The sequence below is a fragment of the Trachypithecus francoisi genome, unplaced genomic scaffold (genome assembly GCF_009764315.1).
Source record: "Trachypithecus francoisi isolate TF-2019V2 unplaced genomic scaffold, Tfra_2.0 Lachesis_group0, whole genome shotgun sequence".
NCBI classification, from domain to species: Eukaryota; Metazoa; Chordata; class Mammalia; order Primates; family Cercopithecidae; genus Trachypithecus; species Trachypithecus francoisi.
Window position 1 is genome coordinate 113,737,396 of NW_022681453.1, and position 24,214 is coordinate 113,761,609.

General features: G+C 34.2%; 1 protein-coding gene across 2 annotated transcripts in view; it reads right to left on the reverse strand.

Moving 5' to 3' along the window:
• Positions 1-24,214, reverse strand: part of ZBBX (zinc finger B-box domain containing) — a 175,561-nt gene that overhangs the window by 77,648 nt on the left and 73,699 nt on the right. For both annotated transcript variants that reach the window (XM_033211621.1, XM_033211620.1), the window contains 3 exons: positions 13,659-13,817; positions 7,557-7,728; positions 3,997-4,117 (listed from right to left, as the gene is read on the reverse strand). In XM_033211621.1, the coding sequence (XP_033067512.1) occupies positions 3,997-4,117; positions 7,557-7,728; positions 13,659-13,817 (452 nt within the window). The remainder of the gene's footprint in view (positions 1-3,996; positions 4,118-7,556; positions 7,729-13,658; positions 13,818-24,214) is intronic.

Here is a 24,214-nt window from a genome sequence, read left to right on the forward strand (position 1 = left end):
AGTAAAATATTAAAAAAGCAATAGAACATATATTTATAAGCCTACTATATAAAACACAGCAATAGGCAAAAGTAAAGTCAAAATAATGATCATGGTTATTTACATGAGAAACTTTTCTGAAGCAAAACATCAGAAATGCATCAAAAACCTGTGAATTGCAAATAGATTGTCCTACATTGACATCTATAATCAAGACATAAAGTATTAGCTCAAAAAAAAAAGATTTCCATTAAAAATAACCATGTAAATAAGACGCTAGCGAACATGAAAATATTCACTAAGTATTCTTTTCTGCTAAGGAAACTGGCCAAGACGCAGCATTGAGCACAGCTCAGGACCTTGATGTGACTGTGATGAAACTTTCTTGTATGTGTTCAAGCTCAAATGACAGTTGTCACTTAATAACAAAATTGTGCTTCTTTTATTATGTAAGAAACCCAAAATGACCCAATATTGAAAGGTAGCCACCAAAAATGACAAGTGACTCTGGAATTACATTTATATGCTAATTGCTAAATTAGAAAAAGACAATTAACAGATACATACTACTGTTACACATATCCTTATTGACTTTTAAAATTTGAATAAATTTGTAGTGTATAGTTCTGTGGATTTTTACCAATGCATAAAGTCATATGTCTACCACAGTATTCCCACAAAAAAATAGCCTGAAGAGCTATGATGGGCATCATACTTTAAAAAATATATACAGCCTGGACATTAGTTATAAATGAACTAGCTTAAACCTCTGCCATGTAAGCTACTACAACGAGATACAACTACACACCTTATTAAAATGTCAACCAAAAGAAAAAAAAACTGAAAATACCAAGTGTTGACAAGGATTTGGAGCAACCGGAACTCCCATACATTGCTGGAGCAAATGCAAAATGGACAGTCAATTTAGAAAAGAGTTTGGCAGTTTCTTATAAAAGTAAACATGCACTTACTACATAGCCCACCTATCACAGTCCTAGGTATTTACCCAGGGAATTAAAAACCTATATTCAAGAAAAACCTGTTATGAAAATATTTTAAAGGACCTAGCTATAATTGCCAAAAACTGGAAACCAGCCAGAAGAAATATTGATTCATACAAGAACATGAATGAATCTTAAATGCATTCTGCTAAGTGAAGGACATGAAAGGACAGACACTGTATGATTTCATTTAAATGACCTTCAAAAAAAGGCATATTTGTAAGGGTGGACAACAGATGAAAGGTGTTATGGACTAAGAAAGGGAAGAGGAGAAAGGGGAAGCTCAAGGTAATTTTTGTGGTTGTGAAACTGTTTTTTGGGGGGGCGGGGGTACTGCGGTAGACACATGATTTTATGCATTGGTAAAAACCCATAGAACTGTACATCACAAGTTTATTTAAATTTTAAAAATCAATGAGAATATGGGCAGAACCCAATGAAAGTCATACCAACCTTAAAGGAGGTGAGAAAGAAATGAGCACTGTGGCCAAAGTGATGTTGCAAAACATGGTTTGGCCTAGATACCGTAGGCTACAAATAGAAAGCATGACACAAAAAGACTGTACTCTAGGTGGAAAATTCATTTATTTCAGTGATATTATTAATAATTTTGAAACTAATTGTCCCTCATTTCTCTGTGATATTAGTGATTCTGAAACTACTGTATGTATAAATATATATATATATATATATATATATATATATTTAGGGCTAATTAATAAATATAGATAATGAAAGCCAAGTTTCTCACTGTAGGTGAAAGAAATTTGTCAAATAAGCAAAGGGAGAATGGAAATGACCCATGTGATGCTGGTTTGGATTCGGAATGCCTGAGTGTGAATGCATGTTACTTTAATAGATATCCAGATGGATAGATACAGAAAAAAATTTATATGTGTGTATGTGGATTTGTGTGTGTATATGTGTGTGTGTGTGTGGTGTGTGTGTGTGTACTTCCTGGTTTCTTCCTCTGAGAAGGCCTAGAATCGTGGTACCAGAATAGTAATGACCACACCTGGAGTCCAGATCTTTGTTTCTGAACACAATTCCCCAATAAAGGGAATCAGTATTTTTTGGAAAAACAATTCCTTGGCTGGGGAAGAGAAAATACATCTTGAGTTCCAGAAAAAAAGAGATGTTCAAAGCAAACTAACTAAAAAAAAATGATAACAACAAGTCAAAAGGATGGAAGAGTCAACCTGAGAGAGTCCACAATGGCCAAAGCAGAAAGAATTTGAGTTGCAAAATAAATAACAATAATATTAGAAATCAATCCCCAAAATAAAATAAACATTCATGAGTTCACATAAATAAAGAATAAATAAATAAACGTGGGTGAAGGAACACTTCTTTTAAGAATTCCAACTAATAAATTTAGAAGGAAAAAATGAAATAGAATATCAGCAATAGAGCAGGAGAGTACTAAGTGCTGCAGGCAAAATTCAGTCACAAATTCTAAAATTAGGAAGTGAAAGTTTAAGGGAAAACAGCGTTGATGTATCATCTCAATATATCTCCTGTAAAATATGTATCAATTATAAAGGGAAAGTAGTGATTTTACAGTGGAGAAACTTAGCACCACCTTAACTATATGATCAAGGTTAACATCATCTGTAATAAGATATATTGACATCATGATCCCAGAATGTCATGCACTGAGAAGGACACATATTCTCCGTGGTACTTTTCCTCACAGTGTATAACCTCAATCTAATTATGAAAAAACATCAGACAGGCCCAAATTTAGTACATTCTACAAAACACCTGGCAAGTACTCTTCAAAAGTGTTAAGGTCATGAAAGGCAGGGAAAGACTGAAGAACTGTAATGGATAAGGCGATATGACCAAAAAAAAAAAAAAAAAAAAAAGTGTAATCCTGCAGTAGATCCTGGAACGGGGTAAGGATAATAGTGAAAACACTGATGATAAAATTAAAGTAAAATGTACAGTTGTCAATATATTGTCCCTATGTCAATTTCCTGGTTTTGATAGGCACTATGTTTATGTAAGATGTTACCATTAAAGAATGCTGAGTGAATGTTATTTAGGAATTCTTTGTGTTATTTTGAAACCCATCTGTATATCTTCTTTTCAAAATAATCCAAAAGAAAAAAATCTAGCACATTCAAAACAGTTGAAGGTGAGTGGTGGTACAGGTATTAACCCATCTAGCAGAGGCTTTACGGAAAACATGAGATTTCAAAAATCTGAAGAGATACCATGGAGAAGAGAAATTAGATTTTATCTGTGTGGGCTTAATAGGTAGAATTAGAGCCAAGTTTAGAAATGAGCTGGAAACAGATTACAGTTCAATAAAGATCTCTTTCACAGATGGAATGGGCCACCTCAGGAGATGGTTTTGCATAACTGAAGGTGAAGGAAGGGTGTGGTGACCACTTATCAAGCAAATTCTAGAGAGCTCCTCCACCTTGTACCTCAAAAAAAGACCATCCTCATCCAACCATTATCACCTGGGAGCTATTAGAAATTTAGAAATACAGAATCTCAGGCCTCACTTCAGATCTACGAAAAAATAACCCCTATTTTGCCAAAGTTTCTAGATGATTGTATCTGGTGATATCTCTTTGAATAAAGTATATTTAATTACTATTAATAAAATTAGAAAAAGGTTTAATTAATTTAAAACTAGATTCTGAAAATTATAGTCTCAAATGTTAATGCTAATGTAAAAAAACTAGTGTCTTCTCTAAGTAATCTTTCATTTATCACATTATTCTTGTTATTATTCTTAAATTATTTTCTGCATTTGTGCCTTTTCCTCATATACATATTTCCATTTCTCAAGGAAAACTCTAAATTAATGATGCGTCATATACATAAATAGAACTAAAATTCTTTTTGGAACAGCAACTTCACAGGGATTTAATCTTGCTTTAAAATTATGTATGCAAATATGAAATATACATATAAAATTGCTATAGGAAGGCATGTCATACAAGAAAGAAACATAAATAACTTTCATATTTCCTAATAGTATTACAATTCCAGAAAATACCTCCTGTGTTTTTTAAGCCATAATTTTTCCATATAGGATAGAATGTCTTCTTTAAGTTCAATATTAAGTGGTTCTCTCCAAATTTTCAGATTAGTCTGCACTTCACATTCTTCCAATGAGTCTGTAAAAATAAACACAATGTGTATAATTAATACAAACAAGTTTACAAATTACCATATCTTCTCTCAACATGTAGAACTCATCATTTGTGAGGCATATATGCTTTAATACTTACCTATACAATCAATAGGTTAAGGTTTCAATAATGTAAAAGTATTAAATATCGGTAGTTTAAGTGACTGGATAGATAGTTTTCTTCAACAATCTCTTGAAGGGATCTTACGATTCAGAAGGTTTGTTAAAGCAACTCATTCTCTTAAATAAAAATTATAAATACAAACATTCATTGTAATTATATAAACACATACATAAAGGTATAACACACAGATGTATAAAGTATTATAGCCACTGAAAATAATACTTACACATTATGAGAAATGGGAAATAAATAATTCATAATGACATCTGGAGGAGACAATTTTCTTCACAAATTTATATCTACGTGGTAATTTACTTCCAGATGTTTAGGATATTTCTGAAGCACTACTAAATTAAAATTACTATTCAGAGATATTTAAAACTGATGAAGATATCTGGGAAAGAAAGCAGTGTAAATCCAGGATCACTAGTCTCTCCACCCTCCCACATATCACTCCTGTCTCCAAACTGAACATCACAGGGGGAAAAAAATGTAGGAGAATCAAGGGAAATAGTAGAGATGGGAAAAACTTTTTTTTATAAACTAAGACTACAGGATGTCCCGGCCTCATACTGTAGACTTTAATGATTAACTTCCAGAAACAGCCACAGGCCAGCAATGGAAACAAATTAAAACAAAAATAAAGTAAGGAATTCCACTTCTATTCTTCCCAAAGAGTAGAGCAGTGTTGAGGAAAGCAATTGGAAACAGTTTGGAAAAACACTGATTAGAATCCCTTGAACTGAAAGAGCACTTAAGGACATGAGCAAAATAGAGAGAAAAGAAATGCCTCCACAATTAGTCCCCCTTCTCATTTTGAAACAAGATTTCTTGACAGGAGAGCTAAAAGGGAAAAAAAGAAAAAAATAATTCTTTGTTTTTTCTGTCTAGATGTTAGAGAAGAGCTACTGTGTTTGAGATATAAACTCTAAATGTAGAAGGGTGATGGAGGAAGAGGAATATAAAGCAGCTAGCCTCGTGATTCACTTTTCTCCCTTACCAATGGCACATTCCCGAGAAATAAAGATGGGAGGTGACCTGGATTAATTTGTTTGTGAATAAGTTGATAATTAGACCTACAGGCAAATGAATTAATAATATTTGCTGGGAGTAGACCCTTTAGCTATATGGCGTATTTAACATATTAGCTCAAAAGGTAGTGACAAAAAATAGCCAATATTGGCTATTTCACAAATAATGGTAAAAAGCCAGCTATAATGATAATAATTTATTGTCAACCAAACTGGCTAAAGTCAAAGAACTAGAAAATATGGGAAAATAGTCATGTTGCACTCTACCAGTGAGAGTACAACCAACACAGTAATCTTTTTGGAGGACAGTTTGACAATATTCATTAAAATTTTATAAAACAAGTCACTGAGACAACATTTCTATATTTAGAAATTTATTTTAAGGTAACGCTGTAAGTGCACAAATAGCTAAGATGCCCATCATAGTATCTTTTATAATACTGGGAATTAGAAATAAAATATCCATCAATATATGTCTGATTAAATTATGCCATATAGAATACTCTACAAGAGTTACAAATGATTGTGTATATCTCTATTAGATGGCCAGTTGCCCATTACAGAATCTCAGTGAAAATGCAAGTGAACTAATCGTATTTAGTGTTACCTCAGTTTTTGTGTGAGCATGTGTGTGTACACAACTATGTTTATTGAAAAACATGTACCAAAATATTAACATGGATTATCTCTATATGATGAGACTGAGCTGTTTTCATTTTGTTCTTGGTAACTTTATGTTATAACCAAGTCTTTTAAAATAAGCATTCATTATTTTATCATATGGTTATTTCCATTATGGAGAACAAATTTTAAGAGTTGTACTTCTGATCTGGTGACTTTTCAACTCGGTACAGTATTATTTTAAATACTATGGCTTTCAAAGTAGATAACAGTAGACTAATTATTCTATAGAATAATTACTACTTTTCAGGGTTGACAAGTAAAAAAAAATGTGTGAAGTAGTAAGTATAAAGCACATAAAATAACACACTCAATGAGAAATGAGGTGTGCACTGAGATATAAACTACTAAGAAGAGAGCATACAAATAATGTCTTGAAAACATCAATGAAATTGATGTGTAATAAAAAAAGTAGAAAAATACTTGAATAAAATTTATTTAAAAGTTCAATTATAATTAGAAGATGATGTGTGATACTTTGAGATTAGAAATTACACGGTGTAATAAAAGAGTAATAATCAGCAGAGTTTCTCCGCTGGAAAATAATGAAATAAAAATAGTAAAATTGGCAAGTAAGATACATGATTGAAATTTATTATCTAACATTTTATATTAAATAAAAAGCAAATGGAAGACACTACAAGATTCTGAGTAATCAAAATAATAAATTGAATACTTTAAAAACTTGTGGTTTTCCTCAAGACATACTGGGAAACTTAAAGATACTGTTCAGTTATCCAGATCATCAATGTCTAGAATGTAGGAGTGAAACTGTTTAAAAAAAATAAAAAACAAAAAGTAGTTCAAAAAGAAACAAAAACAATGAGAACACAAATCAATTCTCCCCCTGAAGTTCATAGTGGTCCTTGAAATTGCATTTTTAAGTTAAATATTCTTTAAAAAAAATTCTTCTTTATCTCACAGACTCTCCCATTTTATGTGTTACAATTACTGCTCAAAAAAAGCGATAGTTGTCCTGGCAAAAATTTCTACTAGAAGAAGAACTGAAAGAATCCAATTATCCATTCATTTGACAGTCTGAATTTACATAGAAAACAAATGCAAATCCCCCTATTGCCCAATTCAGGGCCGATAAATATTAAACCACTCACCAATGATCACACGGTGATGTTACTTTGAGGAGTTACAGCAAACTGCTTTCCCAGTGTTTATAGATTTGGAACATCACATTTATATTCACAGAGAATGGAGGTAAATAAACTAAAGTCAGCTTCATTTTTAAACATTCGTGTTATAAAAATATCCATAACGGCCGGGCCCAGTGGCTGTCTGTAATCCCAGCACTTTTGGAGGCCTAGGCAGGTGGGTCAGGAGGTCAGGAATTCGAGACCAGCCTGCCCAACATGGCAAAACCCCATCTCTACTAAAAATACAAAAATGCCGGGCGTGGTGCCACACACCTGTAATCCCAGCTACTCAGAAGGCTGAAGCAGGAGAATTGTTTGAACCTGGAAGGCGGAGGTTGCAGTAAGCCAAGATCACATCACTGCACTCCAGCCTGGGCAACAAAGTGAGACTCTGTCTCAAAAAAAAAAAAAAAAAAAAAAAAGGAAAAAGAAAAGCCATACCTTTTTCTGCTGCATGTAAATTCTGTTTCTTGTCATCATGATTTCTGGTTCTCCATTGACTTAACACTTCCTGAAAGGACTGTGCAGAAGCTTGTTCATTGAATGACCCTTCACACAACAGACTCTCTCTTGGTTTTGTACATTCTGCTCTTTTTGTCGTTGTAATTTCTACCTAATTCAAAGCACATATAGGCATCTTTATTAAATTTTCTGCATTCACCCACAAAAATTATTTTAATAAAAAATTTCTGTTTTAAAATACAGGTAGAACTAATTATTAGTCATTACAAATCAGACTTTTTAAACTTAGAATATTTTTAAGCTGTGCTTATTTTTATGCTTTACTCTGTTCTTTAAAACTCTATTGGCAATTATAAATGGTCTCCTCAGAAATTATGAAGATGAGAGCCTATAGAACTGATGACTTATCTTTATGCTGTTCACCAGTGTTCTCTCTGTAAAGGTGCAAGTGCCTTGTATCCATTCTCCCTATGTCCCCAATCTCCTACTCCCCACAACCTTCTCATATTAAAAAATAAAAAACCCAGGGTTTTTTTTTTTTTTTTTTCATGTAAATCGGATCAGACATTCCCCTGCTCAAAACTCTCCGTTGACTCTCTATGAAACCCCAAGTTCCTACCAGGACCTATACTGCCCTACACAAACTTGTACTTCCTTGCCTTTTATTTTACCTCCTTCCATTCTCCTTTCATTAACCCTGCACCAGTTAGTCTCACACTCTGGCAGTTCTGAGAACCCATCAAGCACATTTCCTCTTCAGGGCCTTGTACTAGCTATACCCAATGCCTGGAATGAAACTTCTCCATATCTTTACATAGCCATTCCCTCATTTCATTGACTCAATGAAATGCTCAAACATCACCTACTCAGAAAGTTCTTCACTACCAATTCTAAAATTAATAGGCCCCCTTTCCACCATTTAATAATTCCTTAACTGTTTTATTTTTCTTCCCATTACTTACTCCCATGTGACTTTATTCTATGTTTATTTACTGCCTGTCTTTACCCATTAGTATATAACGAAGTTGGGGATTTTGTCTTTTTTCTTAGTGCCAAGAGCAGTGCCTGGCACAAAGTAGGTGCTCATTAAAAGTTAGTGGAATGAATGAAGAAGTTCATCGATGCATGTAATACAATGCATGCTCCTCAGATTAATGATGGCTGTAGAGAGATGAATTCAGTACAAAATATAAATCCAGTCAAGCACACAAGAAAATAAAGGTAGTATTTGGAAGCTATTCACTGAATCAAAGAGAATAGCCACATTAGGAAACCCAAGCAAAATAAAACCCACACCAGTGGCTGAATTATCAAATGTGGATTACCAACACTGATCAAATTGCTAAATATTCATGTGTATCTTTTAAGACATGAGAGTATAAATCTCTATATTCAGCCCACAATTGAAAAATAAACAGGCAGTGTGTTAGAGTACAATTCAGCATATTTTGCTAAAGATGTATATAAAAATTTTAAATATGAGCAAAAAGTATCTGAGGACCTGTCAGACACTAGACACTATGCTAACTGTTGGCACAGAAACACAGGTTAGTAAGTCCACAACAGAAAACGATGCAAGAAGCAGGTAAAACTCAGGGGAAACGATGTCTGAATCGGATTTTGAAAGATAAAACAAGAATTCCATAAGCAAAAAGTGCCAAGGGCAGCATTCCAGAGAAAGGAAATGATATGTATGCTAGGACATGGGAGTCAAACAGCATTGGTGGCATGGAACTACAAGCAGTTTGTATTGATATAGCAAAAAGTAAAGAATGAGAAAATATAAAGGGTAGAAAGGGAAATGGGGGAAGAATATAAAGGGCTCTCCCTGCTGCATAGAGGAGCGTAAACCCACTGGACATGTAAAATCATTGTAAAGTCCCATATACCAATGTGGCAAAGAGAGGGAAATTAGGAAATAGTGTGTTTAGCTGCAAGGAAACCAATCAAAATGGTACAGACATTTACCCACATTGACCAACATTCCAACATTACAAATGCATAAGTTTTTATGTAGGAGTTTCAGGATTTTATCATACTGATATATCTATGCAAAACCACATTATTCAAAATTATACTTTATGTTTTAGCATATACTAGCAAAAGATTGAAACAGCGTAAATGCTGATCGGTGAAAGTTAGATTTTTAAAAGTCTTTTCACATCCAATAAATGGAGTACTTTACAGTCACTACATAGAATGAGAAGGTTGTATATTGTACTTACATGGATATAAAAACTACATTGTTAAGTGTAAAAAAAGCATGTTTGCAGAGCAAACATATTGTGTGTAAAAAATACATACATACAAAACCAGAAGGATTGCCTGACTCCTAGAAGGGAAGAGAATGAAATGCACTTTCCATTGATAATCTTTTTATAAAGAAAAAATTGCAGTATCTGAAAGAGCAATAAGGCTAGAATAAATGACCAAACATTCAAGAGTTTTTAGCTGGTAGCCTATATGAGACATGGTAACTATTATGGACTGAATTGCATCTCCCTCCGCAAATTCATATGTTGAAGCCCAAACCCCCAATGTGACTACATTTCGAGATAGGGCCTATAAGGAGATAATTGAGGTCAAATGAAATCATGAAGTTGAGGCCTTAATCTAATAGGACTGGGTATCCTGTTAAGAAGAGGGAGATAGTTGGACGTGGTGGTGTGCACTTGTGGTCCCAGCTACACAGGAGGCTGAGGTGGGAGGAACATTTGAGCATGGGAGGACGTTGCAGTGAGCTGAATTCACACCGCTGCACTCTAGCCTGGGCAACAGAGCAAGACCCTGTCTCAAATAAATAAGTAAATACGAAGAGGTATCATATATCTCTTCTCTCTTTCTCTCTCTCTCTCTCTCCCTCTCTCTCTCTCTCTCCTCCCTCCCCCTTTCTCTCCTTTCTGTATGCATGTGCATACAGAAGAAAAGCCCCATAAGAACACAGCAAGAAGGCAGCCACCTACAAGCCAGGAGGTAAAGCCTCACCAGAAATCAATACTGCCAATATTGCCAGCACCTTTATCTGGGACTTCTAGACTACAGAACTGTGGAAAATAAATTTCTCTTGTTTAAACCGCTCAGTTGGAGGTATTTTGTTATGGCAGCCTGAGAAGACTAACACAGTAACCAACTGGATGTGCAGAGGAGGAAGTGAAAACACAATAGACAATAATTGCCTTTGTTGGCTTGGAAAGCTAGGTAGGGTGCCTTCAACAATAACATTGATAGGTTTTGGAAGAGGGGATAAATTTAGTTTGAAGATAGACTCTTAGGAGTATTTGTGAGAAGGTACTTATTGGTATCCAGTAAGCAATATGTCAGTGTGTCTATGTATATATGCTACACTAATGAACAAGCACTGAAAACTCAGTGACTTAATATAAAATTATTTCAATATGCAGCAATTTCAGCAGCTCTCCAGGGAAGCTTCCTTCCAAGCAATGAATCAGAGATGTCAGACATTTGCATCTTGGAGTTATGCCACTGGAATACCAGCTTCCACATAGCTGTGGCAGGGTAGAAAAAGCTGGAGGGTTGTACATTAGCTCTTAAACGTTTCAGTTCAAAACTGTCATATATCACATCCACTCAGAGTTCAATATGACCTTGCCCAATTCTAAAAGAAATTTGAAGATGCACATAGAAATTCAATGCTGTACGTTCGTTACTCTCTAAGTACATGATATCCCTGTAAGATGACGTGTTTTAATATCCCCACTTTCCAAAACAGAAAACAGAAGATCAAAAGAGCTAAGGAACTTGCCCAATGTTACAATGCTATAAGAAAAACAGCATCATTATTTTAAACCCAGGTTTCAGCTTATAAGATGTAAGCTCTTTCGTGAACTGTACCTCTTTCCAAGGATGTGTCATTGGCTTTGTTCCATTAAAAAGGCCATAAGAGAGGCATCAGGCGTTGGTACCATTTGGTTCTTCTAGCCATTAAACTAAAAATCAGACTCCTGAGCCCTAACCCAGAGGTAAATATCTAAAAAAAATCCAAATTTGGTGACAGACCCAGGAATGCAAGTTTTTAACAATCTCCAATTCTTACGATGCTTATTAAAGTTTGAGAAGCATCGTTCTTCGGCACCCAGGAAGACTAAGTCTATGAAGGGGTTATCTCTTCATTGTGTACTCTGTCATCTATAACAGCGATTCCCAACAAGAACACTCACCAGGATCACTGAGGAGTTGTTGAACACACACACGCACGCACGCACACACACACACACACACACACGTCTGAACCCCACTCACGGAGATGCTGAACTTAATCATATGTATTTCTTTAATGTTTCTCCAGTTGATTTTAATATACACTCCTGGATAAAATAATTGAATTAATGGTTTTTAAGTTAAGAAAATGAGGGAGACAATGTATACAGCATACATAGTCACCTATGAAGACAAGAAAAACATCTAGTGTAAAGATTAATAAATAACACAGAGGAGGCTACACTATCACTTTCCAGTAAGGCTAGTTACTTAACCTCTCTCTCATCTGTTAAATTGGGGTAATAGCACAAACCTTACATGGTTATTGTGATTATTGGATAAGGCAAGTAAAGCATTAAGTACAATGCCTAGCATAAGGTGTTCAATAAAAGTTAGCTACTGATTTATTTTTGACAGGATAAATTAGATGAAAAGGCAGGCAGGAAGAAGAAACTTTTAAAGCCACAGTCTCTGCATAATGGTTAAACGCAGGAAATTTGGAGTCAGAAGGTCTGAGCTGAAATCTAAGTTCCATTATCAATTCTACCTTTGGCAATTTATAAAAACTATTCCTTGCCACTATTCTCTCATTTGAAAAAGTGGAATAATTAAGAAAAGACAAAAGGAGATAATGTGTAAAATATTTAGGGCAGTGTCTCGTCTTCAATACATTATTGTTATAATTAGGAGGCAGTGATTCTTCACAAAACATCCTTGACAGGTCTATTAGAAAGTGAAATCCACACAAATACGCTGACACTCCTGAAAAATTCAAGCACACTTCCTCTGCTGAAAATAGGTCCTACTAGCATAGAACACATTTTCTTTTACATCTATGAGCGTGGGTTTGGAACACAATAGATTTAACTTCAACCCAGACTTGGTCAACACATAACAAGCAGCATGACTTCAGCTAAGTTACAGTTTTTGAACTGCAGGGGAAAAGTGACTGGCATCTAAAAGAATGAGGATTATAACACAGATCAAAATTTGAAGTTCATTTCTTGCTAAAGAATCAATATGCCTATTATAAATATATAGGCATGAGTTGATAAAAGCTTATCTAGGCCGGGCGCGGTGGCTCAAGCCTGTAATCCCAGCACTTTGGGAGGCCGAGACGGGCGGATCACGAGGTCAGGAGTTCGAGACCATCCTGGCTAACACGGTGAAACCCTGTCTCAACTAAAAAATACAAAAAAGGCTAGCCGGGCGAGGTGGCTGGCGCCTATAGTCCCAGCTACTCGGGAGGCTGAGGCAGGAGAATGGCGTAAACCCGGGAGGCGGAGCTTGCAGTGAGCTGAGATCCGCCACTGCACTCCAGCCCGGGCGACAGAGCGAGACTCCGTCTCAAAAAAAAAAAAAAAAAAAAAAAAAAAAAAAAAAAGCTTATCTAGCACATTGTCAGATCAGTAGTCAATCTAAACAACTGCCAGAATTTGGTACAAATCTAATTTTAAATAACTGTGCAATTGCCTGTCACTTAAAACTCTTGGCAAGGTTTTATATTTTTAGCTCCTCTGAATGAAGTCCTGACTAATATAAAATTGTTAGATTGCATTGTGGTTTTTTAAAAAATGTTTTCCGCAAATACTCATCCAATTCCTGACATAGATGAAAATGTCCAGAAAGACATATGGTCAAAATATCATTCATCAAAAAGACTAGTATTTAGTGGAATCAAAACAATCTTCTTGAAAACATTTTTATAGTCAAGATGTATTTGGTTAATAAGGAACAAATCTATATGAAATAATGATGTGATGAAATTATCAGCAAAATTCTGTAGCTTAACTTAAGTACATGAATGGCATTTGCCATAATTACATATATCAGAAAATGTCTACTATATTTTCCTCAATTTACCTCAGAGCTGCTCCTCTGGAGAAATAAAGATTTGGGTTTATGCTGAATTTTACTGGTTTCCTTTGTAGAATTATTCTCCTCTCTGGGTTCATCTGGATTAACATCCTTTATAAACTGATGGGCAACATCCAATACACTGAATACTATTTGAGATTTTGCCTATTAAAAAAGTAACAAAATATAATTAAAGAGCCTCATACGTTAAACTAAATAATTTATATACATTAACTCATATTTGTGTTATTCTATGACTCCCAGAATTAAATAAATTCAATTTAATCTTTAAAAAGACAAATTGGCATTTGTATCAACCAGTATAACAGTGGCAGCTGCCATCTACTGAGGGAACTAGTTCGGGCTCATACAATTCAAACCATCTTAAAAACAATATATCACTTAACCATCAAGGCAATTCTAAAGCATAACTATTTTTATCTGTTTTAGGAATTAAGAAAACTGTTTTAGGAATTAAGCTCAGGCCGGGCGTGGTGGCTCTCTCCTGTAATCCCAGCACTTTGGGAGGCTGAGACGAGTGGATCATTTGGAGGTCAGGAGTTCCAGGACAGCCCGGCCAACACGGTGAAACCACATCTCTACTAAAAACATAGTAATTAGCCAGGCATGGTGGTGTGTGCCTGTAGTCTCTGCTTCTTAGGAGGCTGAGACAGGAGAATCGCTTGAACCCAGGAGGCAGAGGTTGCAGTGAGCTGAGATCACGCCACTGCGCTCCAGCCTTGGCAACAGAATGACACTCCATCTCCAAAAAAAAAAAAAAGGAAGGAAGGAAGAGAAGTAAGAGAAAGAAAGAAAGAAAGAAGAAAGAAGAAAGAAAGAAAGAGAGAGAGAGAGAGAGAGAGAGAGAGAAAGAAAGAAGAAAGAAAGAGAAAGAAGGAAAGAAAGAAAGAAAAAAGAAGAAAGAAAGAAAGAAAGAAAGAAAGAAAGAAAGAAAGAAAGAAAGAAAGAAAAGAAAGAAAGAGAAAGAAGGAAAGAAAGAAAGAATAAACTAAATCTCAGAGAGTTTAAATAACTTGCCCTTGGTCACAGTGGTGAGTGGGTGGCAGAAGTAGGAAGTGACCTCAGGTGTGTATAAGACTCATAAACTTTCCACTATGCACACCCCTAATAAATAGATGTAATATTTTGTGCACATCATAACTAAAGAACTAAATATAGTTAATCTAGTAGGAGAATGAATAAGCAGTAATGAGTACTCCTTGATGATAAAATGTCTTTAGAAAGCATTCACTATTCAAAAGGACACATCAGGAAGCACTTCTCTCTGTAGTTCCTTAATAAACTCCAAGTCATTTCTGATTTTGTGCCTTGTTCATGAGGTTCACTTACTAGGAAAGCTATCTCTCCTCTACCATCATCTTTACCTGGCAGGCTTTTGCTTCTCCTTCTGTATTCACGCCATTACTCCTACAAGTCTAGGAACCCTTCCCTGTACACCGCCCCACCCCACCAACTGTACACGGTATTTACCCTGTTTACCCTCTTCATACCCTGCATAGATCTCTACCAGCCCTAACTATATTGATTTCACATTTCATCATACCACATAAGCTCACAAAAGGAAAAAGCATATATATTTTAATGATTTTATAGCCACTATAGTTCCTGGAAAAATAGCATATGGTAAAAATAAGGTGTCAGGGAGGGAGAAGAGCTACAGAATTGAAATAAGTAATATAGAAAAGGGATTTAAAGAAAAACTTTCCACGTGCTGTCAGAGTGACTGACAAAGAACTGGCAAATTTGGGGAAGGCCCCATTCTCTGAAGGGTTTTCTGTCAGAAACTACCAGAGTCTGCCTAGGGACTGCAGAATTTAGGATCCCATCTGAGTTTGAGTTGGAATTAAACTCCAAGGGGAAGATTCAAAATCGTCAGATGCTCTATGAGAACTTGGCATGAGGAAGACAGGAAGTAGCTCTTATTTCTTAGCAAATATCCTCCAAACAAGAAAAAATTAGCAGGTATCAGATATAATTATTTTGTACTCTGCCATGAAAATGCTCCTATTTTTAAATTTTCATCTAGTTGCCAGTTTAGATAGCTAACATTACATAACTTTTTTTTTTTGAAACTTTTTCAGTTACGACCTTTTGTAAATCTATTAAGATTCATTGCAGTCTGATTCTGGAATATATCAGTGAACATCAAATTAACTAGTGTTATTTCATAGTGAATTCATAAAATATCTATGAAAAATGACGAACGTGACCTATGCATATTTATTGCTGTCTGTATGCAAACCTGAGGAATCTGCTCCAAATTTTCCCAATGATTCTCAGAAAACCTTTATAGGCCTACATAGTACTTTTATTTTTAAAAGAAATTCAAGCCAATGGTAATGCTTCACTCTTTCAGAAACATCTGTAGTTTTACCAACATTTTTAAAACAGAATAATCCAACCTAAGCCTGATTTAAAATGTCCTAGAATAAAGCTCTGTACATTTCAGAGGCAGTTAGTTACATGTTTGGTTTTCATTTTATGTTTTTAAAATATCAAAAGCTGTAGGAGTAATTTTATATAGAATTATCATTCAAATATATGTTTAAATAACAGAAAACAAAGATTATTTCTGTTCTAAAATGAATCCTGCTATCAATATTACAATAATTGTTATAACATTTTTAAGTAGCATATTAAGAGAATCAGAAATAGTGAAAAAACCCACATTTTTTTATGCTAAAAAATAAGATAGACATCACAGGTAACTGATAAAATATAATTCTATATCTGAATATCTTAAAGTTCTGCTAATTTAGTATATAACTGAAATCAGTACAAAGCAAATAAATGGAAACGTTCTTTTCTAGAACATCATACACTTAAACATTACTTTTCTCCATTGTAAGGCTGTGTATATATGCCTTACCTTTCTTAATCTTAGAACAATCATATAAGGAAAGAGAGCAGACATTATGATCCCATTACATAGACAAGGAATTTCAAGTTCAGAAAGCTTAGGCCAAAGTCCAACAGCTACAAAATGTCATAACTTGAAATAGTGTCAAATTATCTATTCTGGCTTAATTAAGCTTTTTCCTACTAGATTTATGTTAGTCTTTGTGATACAGAAAATGTGTTTTACCTTTGATTTCCTGAAACTGAAAATATTAAATTTTGTCTCTAACAGATTTGAACATTGTTCCTCGCTTTAAAAATTCACAAAACTCTAATTCTGTATTCAATTGCATATGCAAGGATTAAGGGATTTAGTTTTGTTTGTTTCTTTGTTTTTAACTTATTTTTGCCTGTTTATTTTTATATTTGATCAAGTATATAGAAATAAATCATAGTCATACCATATAAAAAATTTAAGAAATGGAGGTTCCTCCTATTTTCAAGCATACTTTGTCTGCTGAAAATAGGTCCCACTAACATAGAGTACACTTTATTTTATATCTATGAGCATGGGTTTGTGGGTTTGGAACTCAACAGACTTAATTTCAACCCAGACTTGGTCACCACATAACAAGCTGTGTGACTTTGGCTAAGTCACAGTTTTTGAACTGCAGGGAAAAGGTGAGAGGTATCTAAAAGAATGAGGATTAGAACATAGATTAAAATTTGAAGTTCATTTATTGCTAAAGAATCAATATAACTATAGTTTAATTATATTGACATGAACTGATAAAAGCTTATCTAGGCTGGGCACAGTAGCTCATGCCTGTAATCCCAACTCTTTGTGAGGCCGAGGTGGGAGGATCACTTGAGGTTAGGAGTTCAAGACCAGCCTGGCTAAAATGGTGAAACCCCCATCTCTACTGAAAATACAAAAAAATTAGCTGAACATGGTGCTACATGCCTGTAGTCTCATCTATTCGGGAGGCTGAGGCAGGAGAGTCACTTGAACTGGGGAGGCGGAGGTTGCAGTGAGCCGAGATTGTGCCACCGCACTCCATCCTGGGTGACAGAGTGAGACTCCATCTCAGAAAAAAAGAGTTTATCTAGGACATTGTCAGACTCAGATCAGGAGTCAATCTAAATACCTGCCAGAATTTGATACAAATCTGGATTATAGCAAAATACTACTCCCCAGAGTGACTACTGTTAACAGATTTTATCCTATAACCTTTGTCTTTTCTTAAATGGACATATCCTGTAACCTTTGTCTTTTCTTAAAAGAACATATCTAAATTTACAACAGAAAACACACTACCTTTCACATAATAATATAACAATAATCATTTTGAGTAACAACCAATGAATAAGAATATGAAGGTTATTTTTAGAAAATATTTGTCATAGACAACTATGCATATTAAGTATCATAACACTGTACCATATATTAATAAAATATTTTCAAATGTTAAAACTCGACCTACAGATAGTTTCTTTCCATTTTCTAAGTATAAAAATTTAAATGTGAAGTACTAATAGGTAACAATAGGAGGAGGAAGAAACTGAAAATGTATAAAATTACCTGTGCAACTGCTCTACATGCTAAAAATGTTTTAAAATCAAACCAAAACAGCCTTCAAGGCACAGAGTAAATCATATATCTCACTATAGGATAGAAGCTAAACTAGAGCCAAAAGATGTGATTTACTGCTAGTATTTCCAGATTCCCCCCCATCCTTCACTACACTGTATGATGGTAGGATTTCATCTGGTAACTGTTCTAAATTCTCACCTAAACTTTTTTCCCACCAGAATGATATTATCTTTCAAATTACACTCTAGAAGAATTCATCACTCTGACAATGTATCATTAATCAAAGTAAAGAGGGTTGATATTTTATAGCATTTTGGAATGGATGGCACCTTATGGAAGTTAAAGTCCAAGAATAAAAGTTTTAGTTTAGTTAGAAAAATGATATACTTTATGGTAGAGTCAGTGCTTCAAAACTCTACCTACCATCATCATCCAAAACTCTGACTGTACAGCAATAAATATGAATAATCATGTTGACATAGCCATGTCTCCTTAAGTGATCCAGAAGTTCCAGATCAAAAAAAAAAAAAAAAAAAAGGTTCACACACAATTTAAGCCTATATTACTTTACAAGTTTGAGGGGAAAAGAGTGAGGATGTCTCCTTTCCTATTGTTAACTTGCATTGATTTTCCAGTGACAAAATTTTAGAAGAGATTTATTGTAACCACAGCCTTGAATTAAAAACTGAAAACTCTAAACTCTGCAGAAGAGTTCTGTTATTTCATTTGAGTTTGTTAGACAAAGTGATATACAGGTAGAGACAGAGACACACATATAGACACAGAGAGAAAAAATTGTGTTATAGCAGCACTCAAGTAACATAAACTCATTGATTGCAGTGATTGTTCAATATGATTGGAACTTGGAAGGCTTTATTTACAAAATCATTTCAGGATGATCAAGTTATGGACTAATGGGAATTTTGAAATTGTTATATATGTTATATAAACCTTTTTTTGGCCTGACTTTTGAGAAAACACTTCCTTTTCATATCAAGAATATTTTCCCAAGTACAATTTGTTCTGATTTCTTTGACGTGAATTACCTTATATGCAGTTGGCAAATAGGGCAATGATGTCAGTATAACTCCAGAGTGTTATTGATTCTTAAGGGTTTTTTCCCAACTTATTATTGTTTTGAAGCAATCAGGGGCAAGCTTTCTTACAACTAAAGCCAAAATCTTAACAATATATGAAAACTGTTAAGAAAAAAACCTGAAAAATATATAAAAGTGCCTCCCTTTAGTGTAATATCTGACTCTTTTAGGGACTTCAACAATCCTGCATTTAACTAAGTTAAGCCATCTAGAAAAACTATGAGCACAAAGAAGCTGTAAAGACACCTCTAACTTTAAAGCATCAGATAAATAAAGGAGGCCGTATCTTGATTTAGATTCTTCATTTTGGTAAAAATAATCTCTCTTAGAAGTGAATTACTACTAGGAACTACAACACAAGGAAGGAAGAACAAACCCTCAAGAAGTATGCATTAGTGTTTTAACTAGGATTTGTTAACTGCTTTTGTTTGGGTTTTGGTTACAAAGCACCTTAGGATTTGAGTGGCCTTCTCCTAGCCCTAATCTTCCCTCAAGCCCTGTTAATTACGTGGGCGATTTTCCAAATGAGAAATATTTGTTTTGTTTTGTTTTTATTTTAAGTTCCGGGATACATGTGCAGAATGTGCAGGTTTGTTACATAGGTGTACGTGTGCCATGGTGGTTTGCTGCACCTATCAATCCATTATCTAGGTTTTAAGCCCTGCATGCATTAGGTATTTGTCCTAATGTTCTTCCTCCCCCTGCCTCTCACGCGTCAAAAGGCTCTGGTGGGTGTTGTTTCCCTCACCGTGTCCACGTATTCTCATTGTTCAACTCCCACTTACGAGTGAGAGTTGATTGGTTTTCTGTTCCTGTGTTAGTTTGCTGAGAATGATGGCTTCCGACTTCATCCATCAGGAATCATATATCATGTTGTGGCAGCAACACATGTATACTAAAAAATTTTGCTTTAATTTGTAGTAAAACAACTTTGTTATTATAAGTCATCAAAACATTTGCTAAGGTTTATTTATCCAAAGAAACCTGTACAGATTATTTTGCCAGGATAGTTCTATTTACACATTACATGGAATACATTGCACTATGAGTATGAGGATCCTATGATCTAAAATCAATAATAACAAAATAGACTACATCCGAGAAGCTGGGAGCTATAAAGAAATTACTACACCAAGTAGATAAATTACTCATGTTATCATAGACCTAACTACACCAAGCAGGTACTAGCTACACCAAGCAAATAAATTCCTCAAAGTATCATGGACCTATGGCAGGATGCAATAAACCCATCAAATTTCCACTTAGTAAAAATATCTTTGCAAAATAAAAGTAATTTTCTTATAAAAATACATAATTTTGAACATCTTAATCCGTTAAACAAGAATGAAAACGATGAGCATTATCTCTCAATTTTTTACATTATTAAAATATGCTTTCTATTCTTAAAGCAAACTATTACTTTGCTTTTCTTATGGGTCCATCTTTATAGACAGTTTTAGACCAAATTTATTGCCTAAAAATAGGCTTTATCATAGTCAAGTCTGAGTTGTCTCTGAAAATTGAAGGAAGCTATCCCTAAATGATTGGAACAAAGTTTTCATCTACTGCTAGAACCAAAAGAAAGTGTTGGGGGTGCGGGGCAGTAAATTTCAGGCCAACTGGAAAACGTAGAGAAGCAAAAGGAAGAAATTTGTATATAGACGACAACTGGAAAAGAAAAACAGGATTTGAGGAAAAGACCCCATCTAAACACATAGAGAAACAAGAGGAAAATAAATATTTACTAGATGAAATAAAATTGCAATGGAAGAACAGCAGAATCATGTTCTTAAATCCAGTTCTGCTCATCATATTTCTAAAAACAGATATGGTATTTGCATGAGTAGTGGTACAGAAATATCAAGGGTATAAAAAACTACTTATTGCAAGCTAGACAGAAATCAAATCCTGCAAATGTGAAATTCATGTAGCTGAAATTTATTGCTTATTCCAACATCATGTAAGTATTACTTTAAGTAGTACTTAAAAGACTCTTAGATTAACCTTTCCTCTAAAGGTCTGATTTCTATCTGGTTTTATTAATTAAAGATTTATGTATTATTACTCCTCCCTGACCCACAGAGTGGCAAAAAAAAAAAAAAAAAAACAAGGACCTGGACACATGCTCCTATTTATGAATGCACCTTATTATTTAAAAGATAGATTAAATAAAACTGGACTCAATATCTAGTACTTCATAAAATAACACGAAATCTGGATTCAATCTGGACTCTATTTAGTACTTTATAAAATAACACAAAAATAATGAAATAAAACATATCTAATCCAGTTAAAATATTTTAAAATAAGACAACATATAAATGTAATAGCTGAAAAAGTAACATATTGTCAAAATAGTTTAAAGCACCTGGTCTCAGGAAACATAACAATATTGGATTTTGGTTTAAATAACTGTACCTTTCAATTTTTATTACATTACAAAATTCTACTTAGAAAGCAATCTCAAAAGTGAGACAGAATAGCAACAAGAAAATAACATAAGAAACTCACACCTGTAATTTTGCTTTCTATTTGCAGTTTTGATGCCATATAATTATGCACTATATTAATTATCTTAGAAAGTACTGGCAATTGTTTTCAATTAATATTACAAGTATATTGCATCCAGATGAGTTAACTGCTTTCAGCAATTATTCATATTTGAGCTACATAAGGAAGAAATTGTATATGCAATGAAATGAATAACATTTTTAGGCATGACAGAATAAATTTACCAAAAAATAGCAATAAATAATTTGTTATATTTGGTTTTTAAATACAGTATTGCTGTTATATCACAATTAGATAATTAGTATCCCATAAAGCCCAATGAACATAACGTATATTATAGCAAGCAAAATTACTGTAAAATTTGTCGGATTCCATGAAAAAAATCATGGGCTTATTTGAACTACATAAGGAAGAAATTTCATATTCAATGAAATGAATAACATTTTTAGGTATAGCAGAATAAACTTACTAACAAGTAGCAATCAATAATTTGTTATATTTGGTTTTTAAATATAATATTGCTGTTATATGACAATTAGATAACTGGTATCCCATAAAGACCAATGAACATAACATATAGCCAATAAACTACTGTAAAAATTTGTCAGGTTCCATGAAAAAAAATCATGTGATAACATAGGTAGCACCTGCCAATTATAAAAGCCCCTCAAATATTCTGCATCAATATGATTGCCTAAAGGTTCAGACAGTGGGTTAGACTAGTGATCTTTGTGGTCCCCTCCAAAATTGAGAGTCTATTATCCTCTATGTGTGAATAAATTGGAAGACTGTATTTTTATTTTTATATATACTCTGATACATTGAGCTCTAAAACTTTTACCACATGGGTTTTTTAAATACAAAAGCCTACACATATCCAAAATATGTATAACTATAATGCTTTTAAAAACACCCCCACATGCATACATCTGTATTATTAACTATAGGTACTATGTTGTACAACAGGTACCTAGAACTCATTTATATTGCTAACTTTAACCTTGTACCCATTGAACAATATCTATTTCCCCTATCCACTAACTACCACTATTCTAATTTCTGCTTCTATAAATTTGACTGTTTAAAATACCTCATATAAGCAGAGTTATGTAGTATTTGTCCTTCTGTAACTTCCTTATTTCAATTATCGTAATACCTTCCTGGTCCATGGTAAGTGTTTTTACCACAAAAAACAACAAGGGACACAGGAAACTTTTGGAGGTCATGGATGGATGTATTACCATTATTCTGGTGATGATATAATGAGTATATGCACATGTCCAAACCCATCAAATTGTGTACATTAAAGATGTGCAGTTTTGTCTGTCAATTATACCTCAATAGAACTGTAATAAAAAAAGAAAACAGCCCTCAACACAAAATTAATCTTTTCATTAATCCTTTGGACTCATCATTCACATTACATTGTTTCCTGGGCTTTAAATGTAGATAGTATAGGAATGGGGTTGAGTTCGTACTAATACTGTATCCTGACTGATAAAACCTAATGTATGGAGTACCTTCTATGAGCAGAATACTTTTATAATTGTTGGCATTTAATGTGATTTTCATAATAGCCCTGTAAGCTTCTGAACTTGCATATATAAATATGATCTTTCAAAATTTCTTCAGCATAAACATCACAGAAACATCCACCTCTCCCTTTAAGGTTGATTGATGCCATCTCTAGGTTAAGAGCCTGTACTGCAGCTACCCTCTCTACTGTGCCGGTTGCTCTGTCATTTGCTGCTGTAATATACTCACTAAGCCACTTACCTTCTCCCAACTCTTCATTAACTCTACTTTCCATTCTCCCTACCTCTTTCAGTTATCTTTATTTCCCCCTCCCTAGCTTTTCTTAGAACAGGCATCTAAAAGTAATTACCACAGATATAACTTCATTAAAGTGCAGGCTATTGAACTATCCCACATCTAGGTTTTCTAAAAATTCTTGTCAAAATTTATCCCAGGAAGATATACAAATGGCCACCAAGTACATGAAAAGATGTTCAACATCGTTAGCCATCAAAATGCAAACCAAACCACGATGTGCTACTGCTTCATATTACTAGGATGATAGACCAAAAAGTCAGATAATAACAAGTGGTGGCTTGGAAGTAGAGAAATCAGAACTCTTGTACATGGCTGATTGGAATGCAACATGCTGCAGCCACTTTGAAAAACAGTCTGGCAGTTCCTCAAACAATTAAAAATGGAGTTACCATATGACCCAGCAATTCCACCACTGGGTATCTAGCCAAGAGAAATAAAAACATATGTCCACACAAAAACTTGTACACAAATGTTCATGGCAGCATTATTTGTAATAGCCAAAAGGTGGAAACAACCCAAATACCCATCAAATGATGAATGAATAAACAAAATGTGCTATATCAAACAATGAAATGTTTTTCAGCCATAAAAATAAATGGAATGCTGATAGATGGTACAACATGGATGAACACTGAAAACACTATGCAAGTAAAAGAAGCCAGTCATAA